The sequence below is a fragment of the Sitophilus oryzae genome, unplaced genomic scaffold, assembly GCF_002938485.1.
Source record: "Sitophilus oryzae breed Bouriz unplaced genomic scaffold, Soryzae_2.0 scaffold_165_pilon_pilon, whole genome shotgun sequence".
NCBI classification, from domain to species: Eukaryota; Metazoa; Arthropoda; class Insecta; order Coleoptera; family Curculionidae; genus Sitophilus; species Sitophilus oryzae.
This window is the reverse complement of record NW_022146347.1, coordinates 2,855,352-2,873,008: the sequence shown is the minus strand read 5'-3', so window position 1 is coordinate 2,873,008 and position 17,657 is coordinate 2,855,352. Positions and strand designations below refer to the sequence as shown.

General features: G+C 32.1%; 1 protein-coding gene across 1 annotated transcript; it reads left to right on the top strand.

Moving 5' to 3' along the window:
• The first annotated feature begins 234 nt into the window (after positions 1 to 234).
• On the top strand, positions 235 to 891 carry LOC115880822 (enhancer of split m7 protein-like). Its single transcript, XM_030898115.1, has one exon. The coding sequence runs from the start codon at positions 235 to 237 to the stop codon at positions 889 to 891; it is 657 nt and encodes a 218-aa protein (XP_030753975.1).
• Positions 892 to 17,657: the final 16,766 nt, after the last annotated feature.

Below are 17,657 nucleotides of genomic sequence, written 5' to 3'. Positions count from 1 at the left end.
TGCTTCGGCGTACTTAACAAATTTATGACATCCATCATCATAAACCACCATAAACCGAGCAAAATGACCCCCAAGTGTCCCAGGTACGAAGTGGAGGGGTCATCTTCAACTTGCTGTCAACGATATTGAAAAATTGTCATTCGTCGAAGTCAACTTGTCTCAACGACACGTCTAAAAATTCCGCTTTTTTTCCCGAAGTTCAGTTTCATATAAAGTAGTAACTTTATCTTTAAAATGGAAGCCGTTGGAAACTCATCCAAAATCTTAGAAGAGCTCCTGTCTTTACCAGAAAACAGAAAAATTCGAAAACCATTAATGGAGAAGAAGAGGCGTGCAAGAATCAATGAAAGTTTGGAAACTTTGAAAAATATCCTGTTAGAATGTGATCCAGATTTGGCCAATCGTGCCACTCCCAAAGGTTCGAAGCTGGAAAAGGCCGATATACTAGAAATGACTGTAAACTTTTTGAGAAGAATTAAAAGAAGACCTCAGCCATATCCACATGCTGCGCCAGGCTGTTTTCCTAATCCTGCGTTGATCAATTATTCGCCGATGTATTCAAAATCCATGCGCGTGCAGAATATTCAGTATCAGCCCGCACTACCTATATTAAACCAAGCACAACTCCCATACATGTACCCGTATGCTGGTAATAACCCTAAACTGCAATTTGTTCCGGATTCTTCGTCATTATCCTGCTCTACTGCAAGTCCACTGATTGAAAAGACAGTTCAAAATCAAGCTCAACCTGTCTCTTGTCCTGCATCTCCTGAGTTACATCATCAAGTAGTTTCATCAACAAGTACAGAAGAAAATGGACACTTAGATGAATCCTGGGATAGCTGTGTGGACGTCGATGAAGACAGCGAAGAGGTATGGAGACCTTGGTAAACTTTGTTTAGATTTTTTGACTATTGAATTATTTTGTGTTCGTAGTCTTTTAATATTCCTAGTCATTTGTAAATATGATTAATTAGATATGTGTAAATTAATTATTGTATAACTATTTTTTCCATTTTGTTAAGGTAATGCCAGTTATTAAAATTTTAATTATAACATTGTATAATAGGTATATTAAAATATCTAGTCATATATTAAAACATTGTAGGTATTTCTGTATTTTCTATACCTTTATAATAACTACGTCGATTGCAATTACTTAATTTATGTGTAAATATATATGTGTATTAAATGATTTTTAAAAAATAACTTCTGTGGATTTAATTTCATCTTATTATTAAAAATATATCTTCTTAAAAATACCTATGATAAAAAAAACGACGTTAGAGTTGGCTGGGAAATGTCATCAAAATTTATTTCCTAGCTAACTTAAATCCTTTCTTTTCCGTCATATGGTATATTCATACACTGGTAATTAGGTCTAAAAATAATAATAGAAAAAAAACAGATTAAACAATAATTCCTAAACTTATGGAAAAATCTGCCTTAAAATATAATAATTTGCCTTAATTCATAATTTCAGTTTCTTAAATATAACGTAAAAATTACTATTTAAAAATCTTTGATTTAAATTAAATAAATTACATTTTTATTTTAAATTTTATTTTTCGAAAGAAAACATAAAGCTTATATTGCTAAAAAGCTTAAAAAATGACGCTTTTTATGAAGTCATGACGAACTATGGCTTCCATTAAAAAAAAGGTTTATGTCATATGTCAAAAATGACAGATTTAAAAAAAAAAACGGAGAACACAATCTCATTAATTCGACATTAAGGATGTGATTATCTATCATCAGCAAACTTTTATAATGGAATCAGTAAGCATTTTTAAAATAGCCGAAATTTGTTTTTTTTCAAATATCTAGTAAGCCATAAACTTTTTCAAAAATCCGACAGGCGCAAATATTTGACCTTACAAAAACTGCAATTCTTTCCACATTTGACTGACTCTCTAGCTCTCCAGTAGTTTCCGAGATACCCGTAGGAACATCGTAGAAACACACCCTGTATAATATTTAATAAGAAGTTTTTAACTTCTTAATGTTAAAAAAATTATTGTTTTTTCAATGTTTCGTATTTTTTAAAACTTGCTTTAAATTTATACAGGGGTACCAAAAGTTGCTGATGTATTTTAAATATTTATTTTGCATAAAAACTTTATTATTTCAGATACAACACCCTATGTTTTTTAAAATAAATCAAGACAGATTTAAATGCTCTTTTAAATTACATTAGCCTGTATACATTAAACGAAGCAATCAAATTTTCCAGTAAAGTTTATTTCTCTGGCTTAAAAGTGAGCACAAGAATTAATTCTGAAAAGCAATGTACAGGGTGTTGACAATTTTTTTTACTATAGCATAGGTACATGTTTAAATATTTGTAAATATCTTAAAAACGAAAGCTTGTAAACATGTTTAACCCTTATAATAAATGCCTTATTTTGTGTCTAAGGATCCAAATATGAAATGAAATACCGGGTGTTCCATAAAAAAAGCTTTGTTCCATAAAAAAAAATATAACTTTGGTTTGGATCTTAGTTCTGACATAATCTGTTATGTATATTTCAAAATAATTTTAAATTATGCACATATACCCATAAAATATTTTGTTTCTACATCTTTCCGTTTTCGTATAATCAACCGATGCGAATGTGGTGCGCCACCCTGTATTTATTTATATTTTTACTAAGTTATTAAGTTAGTTTTATGTTATGTGATGGTGTTTGATACAAAAGTATTACAGAAGCAGCAGTCATACATTACTGACCTCTACAGATGCCTGAGTAATACCTTTATTATTTAAAGATAATTGGATTAAGAAAGCCTTTTTTTGTTTAGAGGCCTTCGGTTCGTTCATTATAACTTTTGCATTGTCTCTGTATCCTGTGTCCCATGAATGTTGACAAATCTTATATTTGCGACAACCTCCATTTTTAAATAATTCGTATGGTTTTTAATTCGAAAATGTTAACAAAAAAAAAAGTTGGTTGAAGAAATTTAATAATAAGAAGTAGGTACCATCGATAGAAAAAAAACGGCGTTGAAGACGGCTGGGGAATGACAATCGATGATTATTTTGACGAGGTCAAGCCCTAGACGTCATTACTTGGCCTGTACTCTTCTTTTTATTTTTTAACTGCCAGGTGGCTTTATGAAGGTTCTAATTTATTTTCAAATTGAGTAAAAACGATTTTTAAATGGTGAAGTTTAAAATTTGCGAAAAAATATTTTTTTGGAAATACGTAGATTTGTCGATTTGTGTGTCTGGAAACGTTCTATCCTTTTTTGGTCTTTGTATCATTAGTTGTTCATTTTGACAAGTTTTAGTAAGTGACGTCTAGAGATTGACCTCGCCAAAATTATCATCGATTCTCATTCCCCATTTGACGCCGTTTTTTTCGATCATATTATCAAAAACCTTTCTATCTGAAGGTGTAAGGTATACTAAATTAAATAAATTCACTTAATTGCTACACTATACACAAATTGTTTCCATTTATTTTTGTCTCTTGCTAAACTTTTGGCTTCTGTTAATGTTAGTCCTCTATCCTGCAGTATCTTCTCTATTGTGTCATTCCATGTTTTAGTTGGTCTTCCCCTTGGTCTCTTTCCCTGCATTTTAGCTTTTTTCGATCATACGGTGTAATAAATAATTTCTTTCTTTAATTTTTTACATTGCTCTTTGTGCGGCGAAATATTCAGGTTTTTTAAAGAAATAATGTTAATATTAATTATACGGGGTGAGTCTCAAAAGTGGCTCACCCCCTATAACTTTTTTATTTTTTCAGATAAACAAACGAGATTTGGTATGTTAGTATATGACATAAATTAGGACTGACTAACGTTTTCAATTGTTTTCGACCACTTCCTGTTTAACCGGAAATGACTACAACTTTTGATTTTTAAATGGCACCCTCGGTATTTTTATACTTTATTTGACAGAAAATAACATTCTGAATAGAATGCCATATCATATGTCAACTTTTGACATACCTACTCGCTTAATAAAAAAATTGTATTTTAAATTTCAATCTAGAGGGCCATGGCTATGTTAAAAACACTAATTTTTAATCAAGAAGTCTTGGAAAATACATTTATCGTCTAATGTTTTTAGTGTCTTCTCCTGACCGGTTAAAAGATGCCCAAATCGTATTTATAATCATATCTCATTTTTTTCAAATGGAACGAGGGTGGCTCATTATCATATTTGGAAAAAGCATTTTTTTTACAAATAATTTGATACCACGCACTTGGTTTTCGACTCAAGTTTGTTATGAACCACATGTTACAATTTCAAATAAACCATATTCGAAAATGCCAAAAGTTGACATATGATATGTCATTCTATTCAGAGTGACATTTTCTATCGAATAAAGTAGAAAAAACCCGAGAGTGCCATTTAAAAATCAAAAGTTGTATTCATTTCCGGTGAAACAGGAAGTGACCGAAAACAATTGAATACGTCATTCAATCCTAATTTATGTCATATACTAACATACCAAATCGAGTTTTTTCGTATCTGAAAAAATAAAAAAGTTATAGGGGTGAGCCACTTATGAGACGCACCCGGTATAATAATGTTAATAATATTATTATAGTTTTTAAGTTATTCTAAGTTTTGACATTACATGAATTTGTCAAAAAATATACTCGTATGTGTAGCTTTTTTCCTACTTTTAAAATCGAAAAGCCGAACTCCATCCATCCGAATTTTATTAGGGTCATAAAGAAATTATCAACTTTCAAAGCAAACTTTCGGCATGCTTTGAGGATCGTTTTTATAGTCCTGAATGTTCATAGAGCAGAATAGGAATGATTATGGCATTCAGGTAGACGTTTGGCGGACGGCTGGAGCGATTTAAGCAGGCCCTGTCATTAAAGAGTACATTTTTTTAAAATAAAAATGAACAAATATAATAATAAAAATTTATAAACCAGGTACTAAGGGAATACGTCTTAAAAGTGAAGAAAAAACTAAAGTCTCTCTTATAGTAATAATTGCCGGTCGGTGGAATAATTAACTTTTTAAGGTAATTTTTTCGAAATCTTGGATTTAAAATTTAAAGAAGATATTGAGAAATCCATCTTCCTGAAACCCTTGTGGTATTTAACTCAATGACTCATTACATGCCGTTTCTTTCGTGGAAGTTGGCGATAACATCGGTAAATCCTTGACAAATCTCGGCTTTTCTTATGAGTTCTTCAAAAGTAATATTGGACTCACTATTTCTAATGTTTCTCATCCAAGATAACACGTGATATTTTTGATTTCTCAGCATATGCTGAGATTTTTCAGTGTCGCAGTATATGCGCTTTTACAAATGACGTCAAGTAATGTAGCCACTTGGCGATAGGTCCAGGAACCTCGTTGGACATTATACTGCTCTGCCATTTCCAATCCATCTTCTGGGAAAATTATTTGATTTTTTATATTATATGTATTATATTTATATTAATTATTTTTATTATTAAGTTTGAAAGCTTATCAATATTGTAACGATAAATAGATTAAATATTTAAAAAAAAACAGAGCCGGACTTGAAATTAGTTTAAATAAATTGTGTGCAAATGTCAAAATAAAAAAAATATTGAAGTGTGACATATCATTGTACTCAGGTGACCGAGTTCTTTCAAAATCTGAAATAAAAAATGCAGGTCCGTATTTAAAAAAATTAAGTTGGCCTCTGTATCTCACAAATTATCAGCTAATTTGAAAATCTAAAAATACTATCAGATAGCCCCAATAAAGTGGCTATGAGAACGTGCAATTAGTTTTTGATTCTCTAAAAAGCGACGACAGGAAAAAATAAAATTGATTTTCAAAAAAATTCGTTTTTTCCAAAAAACTCAGCAATCCTTGAAATTTTTAAAACTTTTTTGATTTCATTTTGGTGAACATCCCAGTGCAACTTTGCCCCAATTTAACCATGGTCGTATCTATTACGGTTACCGAGATACCAATGCCCGTACCTCGAATTTGTAGCACCCTGTATACAGGGTCCGGCAATAGTGCGTCGGGTATCTGTACTTGCTAGAATAAAAAAAAAATGAGAATTTTTTTAAGTGCAAATATAAAATATGTACGAAGATGTAATTCAAGAAAATATTTTATAGGGTGGCTCAAAAAAGTGTGAGTGGATCGGGATATTTTTTTTAAATTGAACACTTTGTATATTATTGCATTTTTGGCTTCCTTTCTGATCAATTTACATAATTCTAAGATAGGTATTATTAAATATGTTTTGGTAGTTTCACAGATATTAATAAAAAAATAAAAAAAGTATTTTTTTTCCGCCTTTTTTAAAAATACAAGAGATCAGCACATCTCAAACCAAACCAAATCAAAAACTATACTAGGCAATTACTATAGTTGGTTTGCACTTACTTTGTTAGAAATATCGTAAACTTAAACCATACAGGGTGTTCAAAATTCTATACCAAACTTCCTAAAATATAAAATAATTTTTCCTTATTTTTTTAAATGTAATAATAAACACTATGTTATTCTTTTGTTCGATGGAGAATAAAAAAATTAACATTTTTTGTATCTTTCAACGGTAAAATACGAGAGAAAAATCATTGGGTGGCTTTGATAAAAATTTACTTTGGAAAATGCCATATAAAATTTAAAACCGCCAATATTTGCGAAACCTTTGCAAATCTTTTTTGTCCAAATCTCATTTCTATTTTCACAAAAATTTCCTGATCTTGATCCAGGTCTGCGGTAATAGGAAAGCTTTAATATCTAAGCCTCTCTACAAATTTCTTTTAAACTTACTTAAAAAATATTTGGTTTAGTATAACTGTAACTTTACTATAGGTAGGTATGCCGGCAAATATCTGCAAACGTCTGATGAAAGTGACAGGAAAACCTTGAGCCCTGTTTTACAACCCTTAAACATTCTTTTTTAGCGATAAACCTTTTTAAGGGACCGGTTGGGCAGTTTTTTTTTGAAATTGATGCCCATAAAGGCATCATATTTTTGAACTAACACAATAAAATTCTTTTTACTTTTTTAAAATCCTTTCATATTAAAACGAAGGGATTATTACCCTACCCTAATAAGGGCAGTTAAAAAAACTGATCTGGTTTTATGAAGGAAGAGGTCATAGCTATTTGCCTTGCAAAACGGTTTTATACCATAGTCTTCGTAAAATTGTATTGTATTAGTTTAGATGGTACCGTTAGAACACGGGAGGGCAGTTTTATTTTTATCGGGTTCAAGTTATAGATGTTTTTGAAAAAGACGGTCTATTTAACTGTTAAATTGCTTTTGCTAATTTTGAAAAGAATGTTTTCTAATTTTTTTTTGATTTTTGCATTTTACATTAAATTGGAAACACAAGGAAAAAATTACTTATGCAACATAAACTTAAACTTGACGAAAAAAGCTGAAAACTATTTTATTAACTTTCGCTCTGCAAATACAATGTTTGATAAGATTGGGATTATTTTAAAAACGGTTGAACTTAGGTATATGATGCTATACAAAAAAAGATGATTAGACTTTCATGTTTCATGAGGAATTCGAAATAATAAAAAGAGGTTGATATAGAGATTGTTCTATTTAAAATAAACAGTTTATCAGCTCTTGTTCATCTCATTTATTTAATTTTCATTTATTGACATAGCGGAAATATTTGAAGTGTTATGATGAATTATTTTAAATTTTCACACTCTTATACCCAAGAAACATAACAAATACGCCTCCAATAACATCAGTACGAATGATAATGATACTAATCAAGAGAAAAAGACGCCGCGGAAGAAAATATTGATTTATCAGTTTCTCATGAAGTTTGCTACCATTATTTAAACACGAATAAAATTTAATTAAACAAAAAAAATCTCCACTTTAAACTTTAGATTAATCTTAAGTTTTATCGCAAGATATAAAAACTGGTATAAATAATGGTTTTAAAACTGGTATAAATAATAATCTTTGGTTTTAACCCTTTATTATCCGACCAATCTATTTGTAAAGAATGTAAGCTAATTAATATTTTCCTATAAGCTAATTTCTGTCGATACACGTACTTTCTATGAATATAGATACAAAACGAACGCATCCAAAAATAATTGTGGAATTTTGTTAAGTTGTAGAAATATATTAGCAAATGGGTGCAAGTCATAGGACGTGAGAGATTTAACAACATGAAATCAACAAACGTAAGATAAAAATGACTCAAAATGGAAATAAATTAAAATGAAAAAAAAAGAACAATGGGGGGGGGGGAGAATTTATTCATGAACCTTTTGTCGTGATAATGAAGTTGAAGAATGGAATATGTCAGATACAGATGCACAGTTGCTTATGTTACAAAAAATGGTGTTTATATGACTTGGAACCTTCGGTGTTACAGTAGAAAGTTGCAAAATCAACGGTACTCACCAAAAAAATAATTTTTTGGCGCACTGGCCGCACGCTTCGCTGATCTGATTAAAATTTCACTTTAGTTTTAATCATGGGCTGCTGATGTTTTATATCTATATAGAGTATTTTGAATGTGGGACAATGGTTCAGTATTGAAACTAAAAGAAGCAACCAAAAGAGGTATAGTTAAAACATTATCATCGAGCAATCACTATATGCAGTGACCAAGAACCTCTGAATTGTGAACTAAGTAATATTAAAACCGATTTGCTTCAGAATGGTTATTCTGCAATATTCTTAGACAAAAACACAAAATGGTGTTTATATGATTTGGAACCTTCGGTGTTATAGTAAAAAGTTGCAAAATCAACGGTACTCATAAAAAAAATAATTTTTTGGCGCGCTGGCCGCACGCTTCGCTGATTATCATCTGATTAAAATTTCACTCTAGTTTTAATCATGGGCTGCTGATATTTTATATCTATATAAAGTATTTTGAATGTGGGACAATGGTTCAGGTTTGAAACTAAAAGAAGCAACCAAAAGAGGTATAGTTAAAACATTATCATCGAGCAATCACTATATGCAGTGACCATGAACCTCTGAATTGTGAACTAAGTAATATTAAAACCGATTTGCTTCAGAATGGTTACTCTGCAAAATCCTTAGACAATATTATATCCAATTGTAAGTCTAACTCATTGGCTCTGAGAGAGAGGGAGCTCTCTTGACGATTCCATATGCGAAAGGGACATCGGAGATCAGGCACCCAATCAGTTAAAATTAAAACTGTTTTTAAGTCTGGGACTACTCTAAGAAGCGTCCTAACAAATCTAACAAAAACAAGACCGGAATCATTATCATCATCAAACCGGACAGTAGCGTCGCCAGAGGGGGGGATGGGTGGGCCGTGGCCCACCCTGGATTAGCTTGGGCCCACTAATGGCCCACCCGCGCAATGTCCAGAAAATATACTGTCAACTTTCATCGATTTGTAATAAAATCATATAATGGAATACCTACTATAAAAATATCTCCAAAAAATCCTATATGGGTATTTCGTGACTGCAAGAAAATCTACAAAATAAAATAGTTACTTTTTGTAAACACTTCTGCGTTAATTCCAAACGGAAACTACTTGTCAGAAGTTAGGTTTACAGATATACAAATTTGCCTAACGAACAAAAAAACGCTTAAAGTTTCGGAAAGTTTATTTCTTTCCGTCGTCGGAAGCAAAAAAGTACAAAAAATAAAGAAAAAACTATTAAATAATTTTAAAATATTTAAATTCAGACACAGAGTTTTAAAATATTTAAATTCAACTATTCGAGAACACTTTAGTTTTTTAAAACAGATGTCTACAAAAATCGTTGACGTACTGTTAAAATGACATTATATCAAGTTAAACTTCAAAATAAACAATTACTACCTGATAACAATTACTTAATAAGGTAAAACCAAAAAGCCCCAAACTTTCTGCATGATTATTTTTAATTGGGCGCGTTCAGGGACGGTCAGCGGCTGAGTGGCTGAGTAAGCGATTTCCCTAAACGGTCTATTCTGACGAACAGCAACAGTCAGCCACTGTGCAACATTTTCAGCGGTAAATATTTAGGCTGAGACAAGTCAGCCTTAATCTCTTTCCTTATCTGTGGTCAACTAATGTAAAATAACTTTAATTTTCTCAGTTTATTGTTTACTTTTTATGGTTTGTTGAAGTTTGTAGTCAATCGTACTTAATCGAATCCTTAAAAAATAGGAGATATTTGTTGTCAAAAAAGTTATACAAAGCAGTAGGTTAATCTAAAAAGTTCGAAAAAGACAGTTGTAAATAGAGATCGAAGAAGTTCAAGAAATAAAGAAAATTCAACTTGATTTCCATCTTAAGTCGAATGTTCTAAATACAATGAAATTAAAAAAAAATACTACTTTCTGAAAAAATCTAAATCACCATAAATAACTTTTAATTGTTGGCTTAGAAATGACGATCGATAATATTCCCGACATAAGTTTACTTATAAAACAACAGCAATCTTCACCTCCACATCACCCCTGAGGTCGTTTTTTTTATTGTAGGGTAGTTACACCTTTTTTTTAGCTTTTCATAAAAACTAATCAACATCTATGATATGGTAAATTATCTGGCCCACCCGAATAAAACCTGGTCCCAGTACTGGCCCACCTTGAAAAATATATCTGGCGACGCAACTGAAACCGGAAGCAGCAATCAAAAACAAAAGAAAGAGTGTATCTACCAGGTACCTTGCGAGTGCGGTGAGTCGTATATTGGAGACACAAAATGTCCTCTACATGTTGACGAACATAAAAACATATACAAAGGGGTGAAACAATGAAGATAGGCATTGCAGATCATGTGTGGTCCCAGCACCACAACATAAAATGCTCGGAAGCCCGGATTGTCCACAAAATATTGGAAAAAGCGCAAATTTAAAGAGACTGTATTCATATCTAGCAAAAATAAAATCTTTAGCAATCCAAGTGTGGAAATTTCAACACTATGACAACCACTCATAAAATGAAGATATTCTCAGCGGACAACCTCAGACCTGACTGCACCCACGGGTTTAGCTCAGTAGTTTTAGGATTTAGATTAGCTCATACTTGATAACGGTCAGTGATACTTCTGGACGCAACGGTGTTTAAGCAAAATAAATAAAGACAATGGAAGTCCGAAATTCTTAGTTTCTATCTAGAATATTTTATATATGGTTTTCGTGTATTGAGATAGAAATGAATTGCTAGAAATTAAAAGAAGTGTAATTATTACATAAAAAAATAAGAAGCTATGCTGCTATTAAAAACAACATGCTGTCTCTCTGTCTTGCTAAATAGATCCAATACACTAAATATTTTTTCAAAAATATACATTTTATAATACGCCTCATAAAACCGAATCGCAAAACTACCAAAACCTATAGGCCAATAAAAAACAAATTTCTTTTTTTTACGATGGTCCAATGTTTTGCACAATCTTGTACAACAAAGCTTTTTCTTTTTTTCGATTGCCACGCACCGTCTCGAACCTAAAATTTAAAAGCTCCCGCTGTAAAGCTTTAAAAACTGACGAAAATTCATGCAATTTTTATGCCTGTTTTATGACCCAGAGACCAATTTTTTGCGTAATTTTGAGAACCTAACGGTCCCAAGCATCGGCGTTGTATAAAAGATTTTTTTCTGCAACTTGTGGCAGTGTACGGTGCTAAGGTAAACGACGATTGCTTAAAGCCGAGGGTAACTGTAAAATATTGTTCAATATTTATTACGGTGGTTGTATATTTTTTGCCTAAATTATGTAAAACCGTTGGACAACTTTTGATTTTATTTACCGTAATCTTGATGAAAAAAACTCTGACTCAGGAGAATACGAAAAATGAAGTAAACAGCAAACGGGGGCTTAAAGGCTTAATAAAATTTGAATTGCCTGAGAAGTTGAAACAGATTTTATTGTACAGGGTGATTCAAACTTCCCGCCCTTGGCTTATAACAGGAAAAGAAAAACTGCAAATATAATTTTCGAAGACAGGATTTGACTGGCCGTGTGTAAGGTATACACACTAAAGTAAGTATTTGCAATTTTCCTTTTCCTGTTATAAGCCAAGAGCGGGAAGTTTGAATCACCCTGTACCTACCCCATATTACTTATTAAATAATGTATATTTCATACCACACAATTAAACTTTTAGTTACGTAATCGAGGGTGCGATTTTTAAATTTATTGTTGCCAACCGTGGATATTGGACATATTCAGCGCCGTGCTGATTAACTAGAATTTAAATTTCGCGCTGGGGATTCAGATGGTAGCTCTGCTGTAAAAAATGTCAAGTTGCCGCATTTATTTATTTATTTCCTGACATTGTCATTCGCTTTGACACTTTAGTTTTGTATATTACGAGTTTTTGGTTTAGATAAATAGTGTTCTGTTACTTTAAGCTTGAAAATGTTTACTAGCAGACCTTGCAGTCGAACATTGTTCTTTTTAGAACCTCTTTTAGTGCGAAGTGTGCAAGATAGCAGTAAAAAACTCATCGCAACTTTATTATAACGGAAATTTATAATCGCAATTTTGAACGGAAAAGCGGGAATATATTTATAATTAATTTAATTTTGGTTTCTAAAATATTTTGATTAACAGAAAATATATAAAAGTGGTTAACGCTGTGCCGGTCGATCTTAATCACGTGACTAAAAGTTTATTTGGTTTGAACTTTGAACTGTACATGGAATTTTCGTACCAACCGCGGCACCGTCGCGTCGATTCCATATATTTTCCATCCGTCAACTACAGGAAAAAGTAAAAGAGCAGCAGTCTAAACTTTATATTGCATTCATCGATCTAACAAAAGCCTTCGACTCTGTGAACAGAGATGCGCTCTGGGCAATTATGAAAAAGTTTGGAGTATCCAATAAATTTCTTACAGTGTGTAAAAGCCTCTATAACAACAAGTCAAGAGTGTCACATCATGGATTACTGAGCGACCCATTCCTAACAAATACAGGAGTTAGGCAGGGATGTGTCTTAGCGCCTCTCCTATTCAACATATTCAACGCTCTAGTTGCAAACACGGTACAGCAATTACAAGAAATGTTGAACACATATACCTGGGCATACGAGGCTTTGGGCCTTAAGCTAAACATCGACAAAACTAAAATCATGTGCACTCCCCCGGAAGGTCACAACAATGCTATAAAAATCGGAGAAGAACTATTGGAATACGTGGCGGAATTCAATTATCTTGGCAGTTTGATTTCGGAAAAGGCCAATATTGACTCTGAAATTCAGCGCAGGATTAGTAGCGCCTCAAGAGCATTCTGGAAATTAAAAGACAGGGTTTTCTACAATCATGACTTGAGTACAAAAAAAAAACTTGCAGTGTATCGAGCAATTATAATCCCCACCATGTTATATGGGAGCGAAACCTGGGTGCCGTACCGCCGACACATGAACGCATTAAACAAGTTGTAACGGAGACACCTTAGACAACTCTTAAGAGTCCGGTGGTTCCATCATGTCTCAAACGTATCGGTCCTTGAAAAAGCTAACTGCGAGAGTATTGAAGTCATGGTCACAAAATCCCGCTTAAGATGGGTTGGTCACGTATGCAGAATGCAAGAAATCCGCATACCAAAATCTCTGCTTTACGGTGAGATTGTAGACGGTAAGAGGAGACCGGGTGGACAACTGAAAAGGTACAAGGACATTTTCCACGAAAACTTAAAGGGAATTAACATGCAGAATGAGTGGGAAAAGCAGCTCACAATAGAACTCAATGGAGAAGAGTTGTAAACTCAGTTAACAGCGGCAACCAAAAAGTAAAGAGGCAACAAAGCAATGAGATTTTTCAATGTCCGGAGTGCGGTAGGCAGATAACATCACATATCGGGCTTTTCAGTCACAGAAAAGCTCATGAAAGGAAACGCCTTGCGTGACCATCTTCTTTATGTGTGTCGAATACTCGTCAGCGAGTAACGGCTGTATGTATGTATGTACATGAAATATGTACATATCTTTTTTTACAAGTAGTAAACTGTGAAGAAGAAATACACAAAATGAACTATACAAATAAAAAGGGCGCGGTATGTCATGAAAAACTTCAAGGTGATTAAATGCTTCTGTAACAAGCGAAAGAAAATATTTTTTCAAGCGGGTTTCTCAAGAAAACGGCTGCAAAAGGTGTGAAAGGATAGGATTATTTTCACGCTCTTGTGGTTTTCAAGAATAAAGTAAAGAAAATCAGGTAAATAAAGTCTTAGATAGTCTTTTGCGGTTGTAAAACTCAGAATGATGTCACGCTACTTAAAACTTCCTACATAATATGCATGATTTACTATATTATTACATACATGTTTTTAAAAATGTTTTAACTATATGAAACCAAAAGTTTACGTCAGTTAAGAACAAGAAAAATTGATAAAATAGCACATTTTTGTTAGGGTCCGGCAATAGTGCGTCGGGCATCTGTAGCTCCTAAAATAAAAAACTTGGGAATTTTGTTTAAGTGCAAACCTAAAGTATGTACTAGGATATATTTCAGGAAAATATGTTAACTTCTATAGCGTGACTCAAAAAAGTGTGAGTGGGTCGGGATTATTTTTTTTAAATAGAACATCCTGTAGATTATTGCATTTTTGGCTTCCTTTCAGATCACTTTACATAAACCTAAGACATGAGTAAATATATTTCGATAATTTCAGAGATATTAATAAATAAATAAAAATTATATATTTTTCAGCCTTTCTTAAAAAAATTATTATTAATACAAGAACTGTTCTGAAATTAAAACTGTATTAGGTATTTACTTTAGATGGTCTGTACTTACTTTGCTATAAATATGGAAATCGTCAATCATACAGGATGTTCAATATTTTACGCCAAACTTTCAAAAATCTAAAATAATTTTACTTCGTTTTTTAAATGGAACACCCTGTATATTATTTTTTTATTTGATGGAGAATTAAAAGATGAACATTTTTTGCATTTAGAGTATTTCAAAATTTTTAACGGTTTCGCAGATATTCCCGGTTTTGTATTTCACATGGCATTTTCCACAGTAAATTTTTATCAAAGCCACCCAATGATTTTTCTCTCGTATTTTACCATTGAAAGCGCCATATGAAATAATACTGCGTGTATCCGGAAAACTATTAAAAATTTTGAAATACTTTAAATATAAAAAATGTTAATTTTTTAATTTCCAATGAAATAAAACAATAATATACAGTGTGTTTCATTTAAAAAAACAAAGTAAAATTATTTTATATTTTTGAAAGTTTGGCGTAATTTATTGAACATCCTGTATGATTTACGATTACCATATTTATAACAAAGTAAGAACAGACCATCTAAAGTAAATATCTAATATAGTTTTGATTTCAGAACAGGTCTTGTATTTTTAATATTTTTTTTAAGAAGGGATGAAAAATATATATTTTTGATTTATTTTTTAATATCTTTGAAACTATTGAAATAGATTTACTCATATCTTTGGATTATGTAAAGTGATCTGAAAGGAAGCCAAAAATGCAATAATATACAGGGTGTTCTATTTAAAAAAAAGTCATCCAGATCCACTCACACTTTTTTGAGCCACCCTATAGAAGTTAAAATATTTTCTGGAAATACATCCTGGTACATGCTTTAGGTTTGCACTTAAACAAAATTCTCAAGTTTTTTATTCTAGGAGCTACAGATGCCCGACGCACTATTGCCGGACCCTGTATACACTCAGATGCAAAAAAAGCAACTGAAACATTTTTGATCAAGTATAAAATGTTTAATAATATTTTTTTTTTATTTTTAGCCCTATTTTCATGAATTTCTTAGCAAATAGTATACTCTGCTGGCAAGCGAAACCTTGGGTCAGCATTTTCATGTATAGGAGTGAATCGCTATGGCAATATAGTAAGTCGGAGAGAGCAAAAATACGAAGTATTTATTATATAACCACAATCTGACGCTAGATCCCAGGGGCTTGGGAAAATACTTGTCTTCTGTCTTTATTCAGTATATCTTATTTTGTTAAGCGTGTTGACCGTACTCTTCGTACATACGAAAATCGGCATCCAAGACCAGAAATGCCGACCCTTAGTATAAATCTATGAATTTTAATTCATGAACTCAGTTTTTTATAAACTGTACAGGGTGGGTCAAATTCGACGCTTTTAAATGGAAACACCCTTTTCTATAGGAGCTGGACGAAAACTAATATCGGTGTCTGGAGCTCAATTTTCATCAAAAACGTGATTGTGAAAACCGCACATCAATATCTGTTACCGTTTCGGAGTTACGGGGTGTTTTTCACAAATGTGCATTTTTAACAAATCGCTGTAACTTTTTTGCTATGGAAAATTTTGTATTTCTATGAAAACATTTCCAAAGCACCTTTTTACGTAGAATTTAATTGTTTGAGTATAATTTTTTTAAAATTAATAATTTAAGAGTTATCAACAGAAAAATTGATTTTTTATTTGAGACACCCTCTATATTTTTAATTAACTGAAAATAATTTAAAATTACCTTTCCAAAAATATAGCACACTTGATATTTTGTTATAATTCCCTTCGAAATACAGAATATTTAAAAGTTCGCCACTTTTAACTAGTAGGCTTTGGACACCTTATTGATGATATGCCCTTAATGGAACTCGAAAACATATTTTTCCCGCAAGACGACGCACCGCCTCAGAACGCTGAAGTTATCAGCAAATTTTTGTAGCCAATTTCAAGAATATTTGAATAGCTAAGCAAGATACCATCAGCCGTTGGCCGTCGAGGCCGCCTGACTTAGTGCCCATGGATCTAATCCTATGGATATATTTGCTGAAGAATAAAGGTTCCTTATTCTTCCGTATAATCTAGACAAGAATTAGAAATACTTAGCAGTTATGAGAGGGTATCTTTCACCCCCACTGAGTTAATGAATTCCGCGAGAAATGTTCAAAAACGGCCCCGTCTGTCCATAACAGAAGACGGTCGATATGTCGAACACCTGTAGAAAAATCTCATGTCTTGGTTTGCTATTTATTTTTATTGTTTTTAGATATAGTTTAAATGTGTTGATGTTGGTTAAATATATTTTAAATTGTTATAAAATTCTGCATCTCTCATAGCAAATATTATTTTCGTTTTAACTGATTCTCACAGCTAGATTTTTTTTGCATATACAGCCGGTGCTGTTCAAAGCCTACTTATTTCAAGCGGGCGAATTTTTATATACTCTATATCTCGAAGAGGAATCGAGCAAAATATCAAGTGTGTTATATTTTTGGAAAGGCAATTTTAAATTATTTTCAATAAATTAAAAATATACAGGGTGTCTCATATAATAAATCAAATTTTCTGTTGATAATTCTTAAACTATTAATTTTAAAAAAAATATATTTAAACCATTAAATTCTACGTAAAAAGGTGCTTTGGAAATGTTTTTATAAAAATACAAAATTTTTCATAGCAAAAAAGTTACAGCGATTTGTTAAAAATGCATATTTTTGAAAAACGCCCCGTAACTCCGAAACGGTAACAGATATCGATATGCAGTTTTCACCATCATGTTTTTGACAAAAATTGAGCTCCAGACACCGATATTAGTTTTTGTCTATTTCCTATAGAAAAGGGTGTTTCCATTTAAAAGCGTCGAATTTGACCCACCCTGTACACACAAATATATATATTATTATATATTTGACTTATTATACTGGGTTAATTGAAAGGTTGTTTTTTACCATAACTTTAAAATACCTGTACAATCATTTCGCGAGTAACTTTTCCTAAAACAGAATTTTTCAGTCAGAATCATGTCTC

Excerpts from the sequence above, each read along its gene's own strand:
- LOC115880822 (XM_030898115.1), top strand. The coding sequence starts at position 235 with ATGGAAGCCGTTGGAAACTCATCCAAAATCTTAGAAGAGCTCCTGTCT.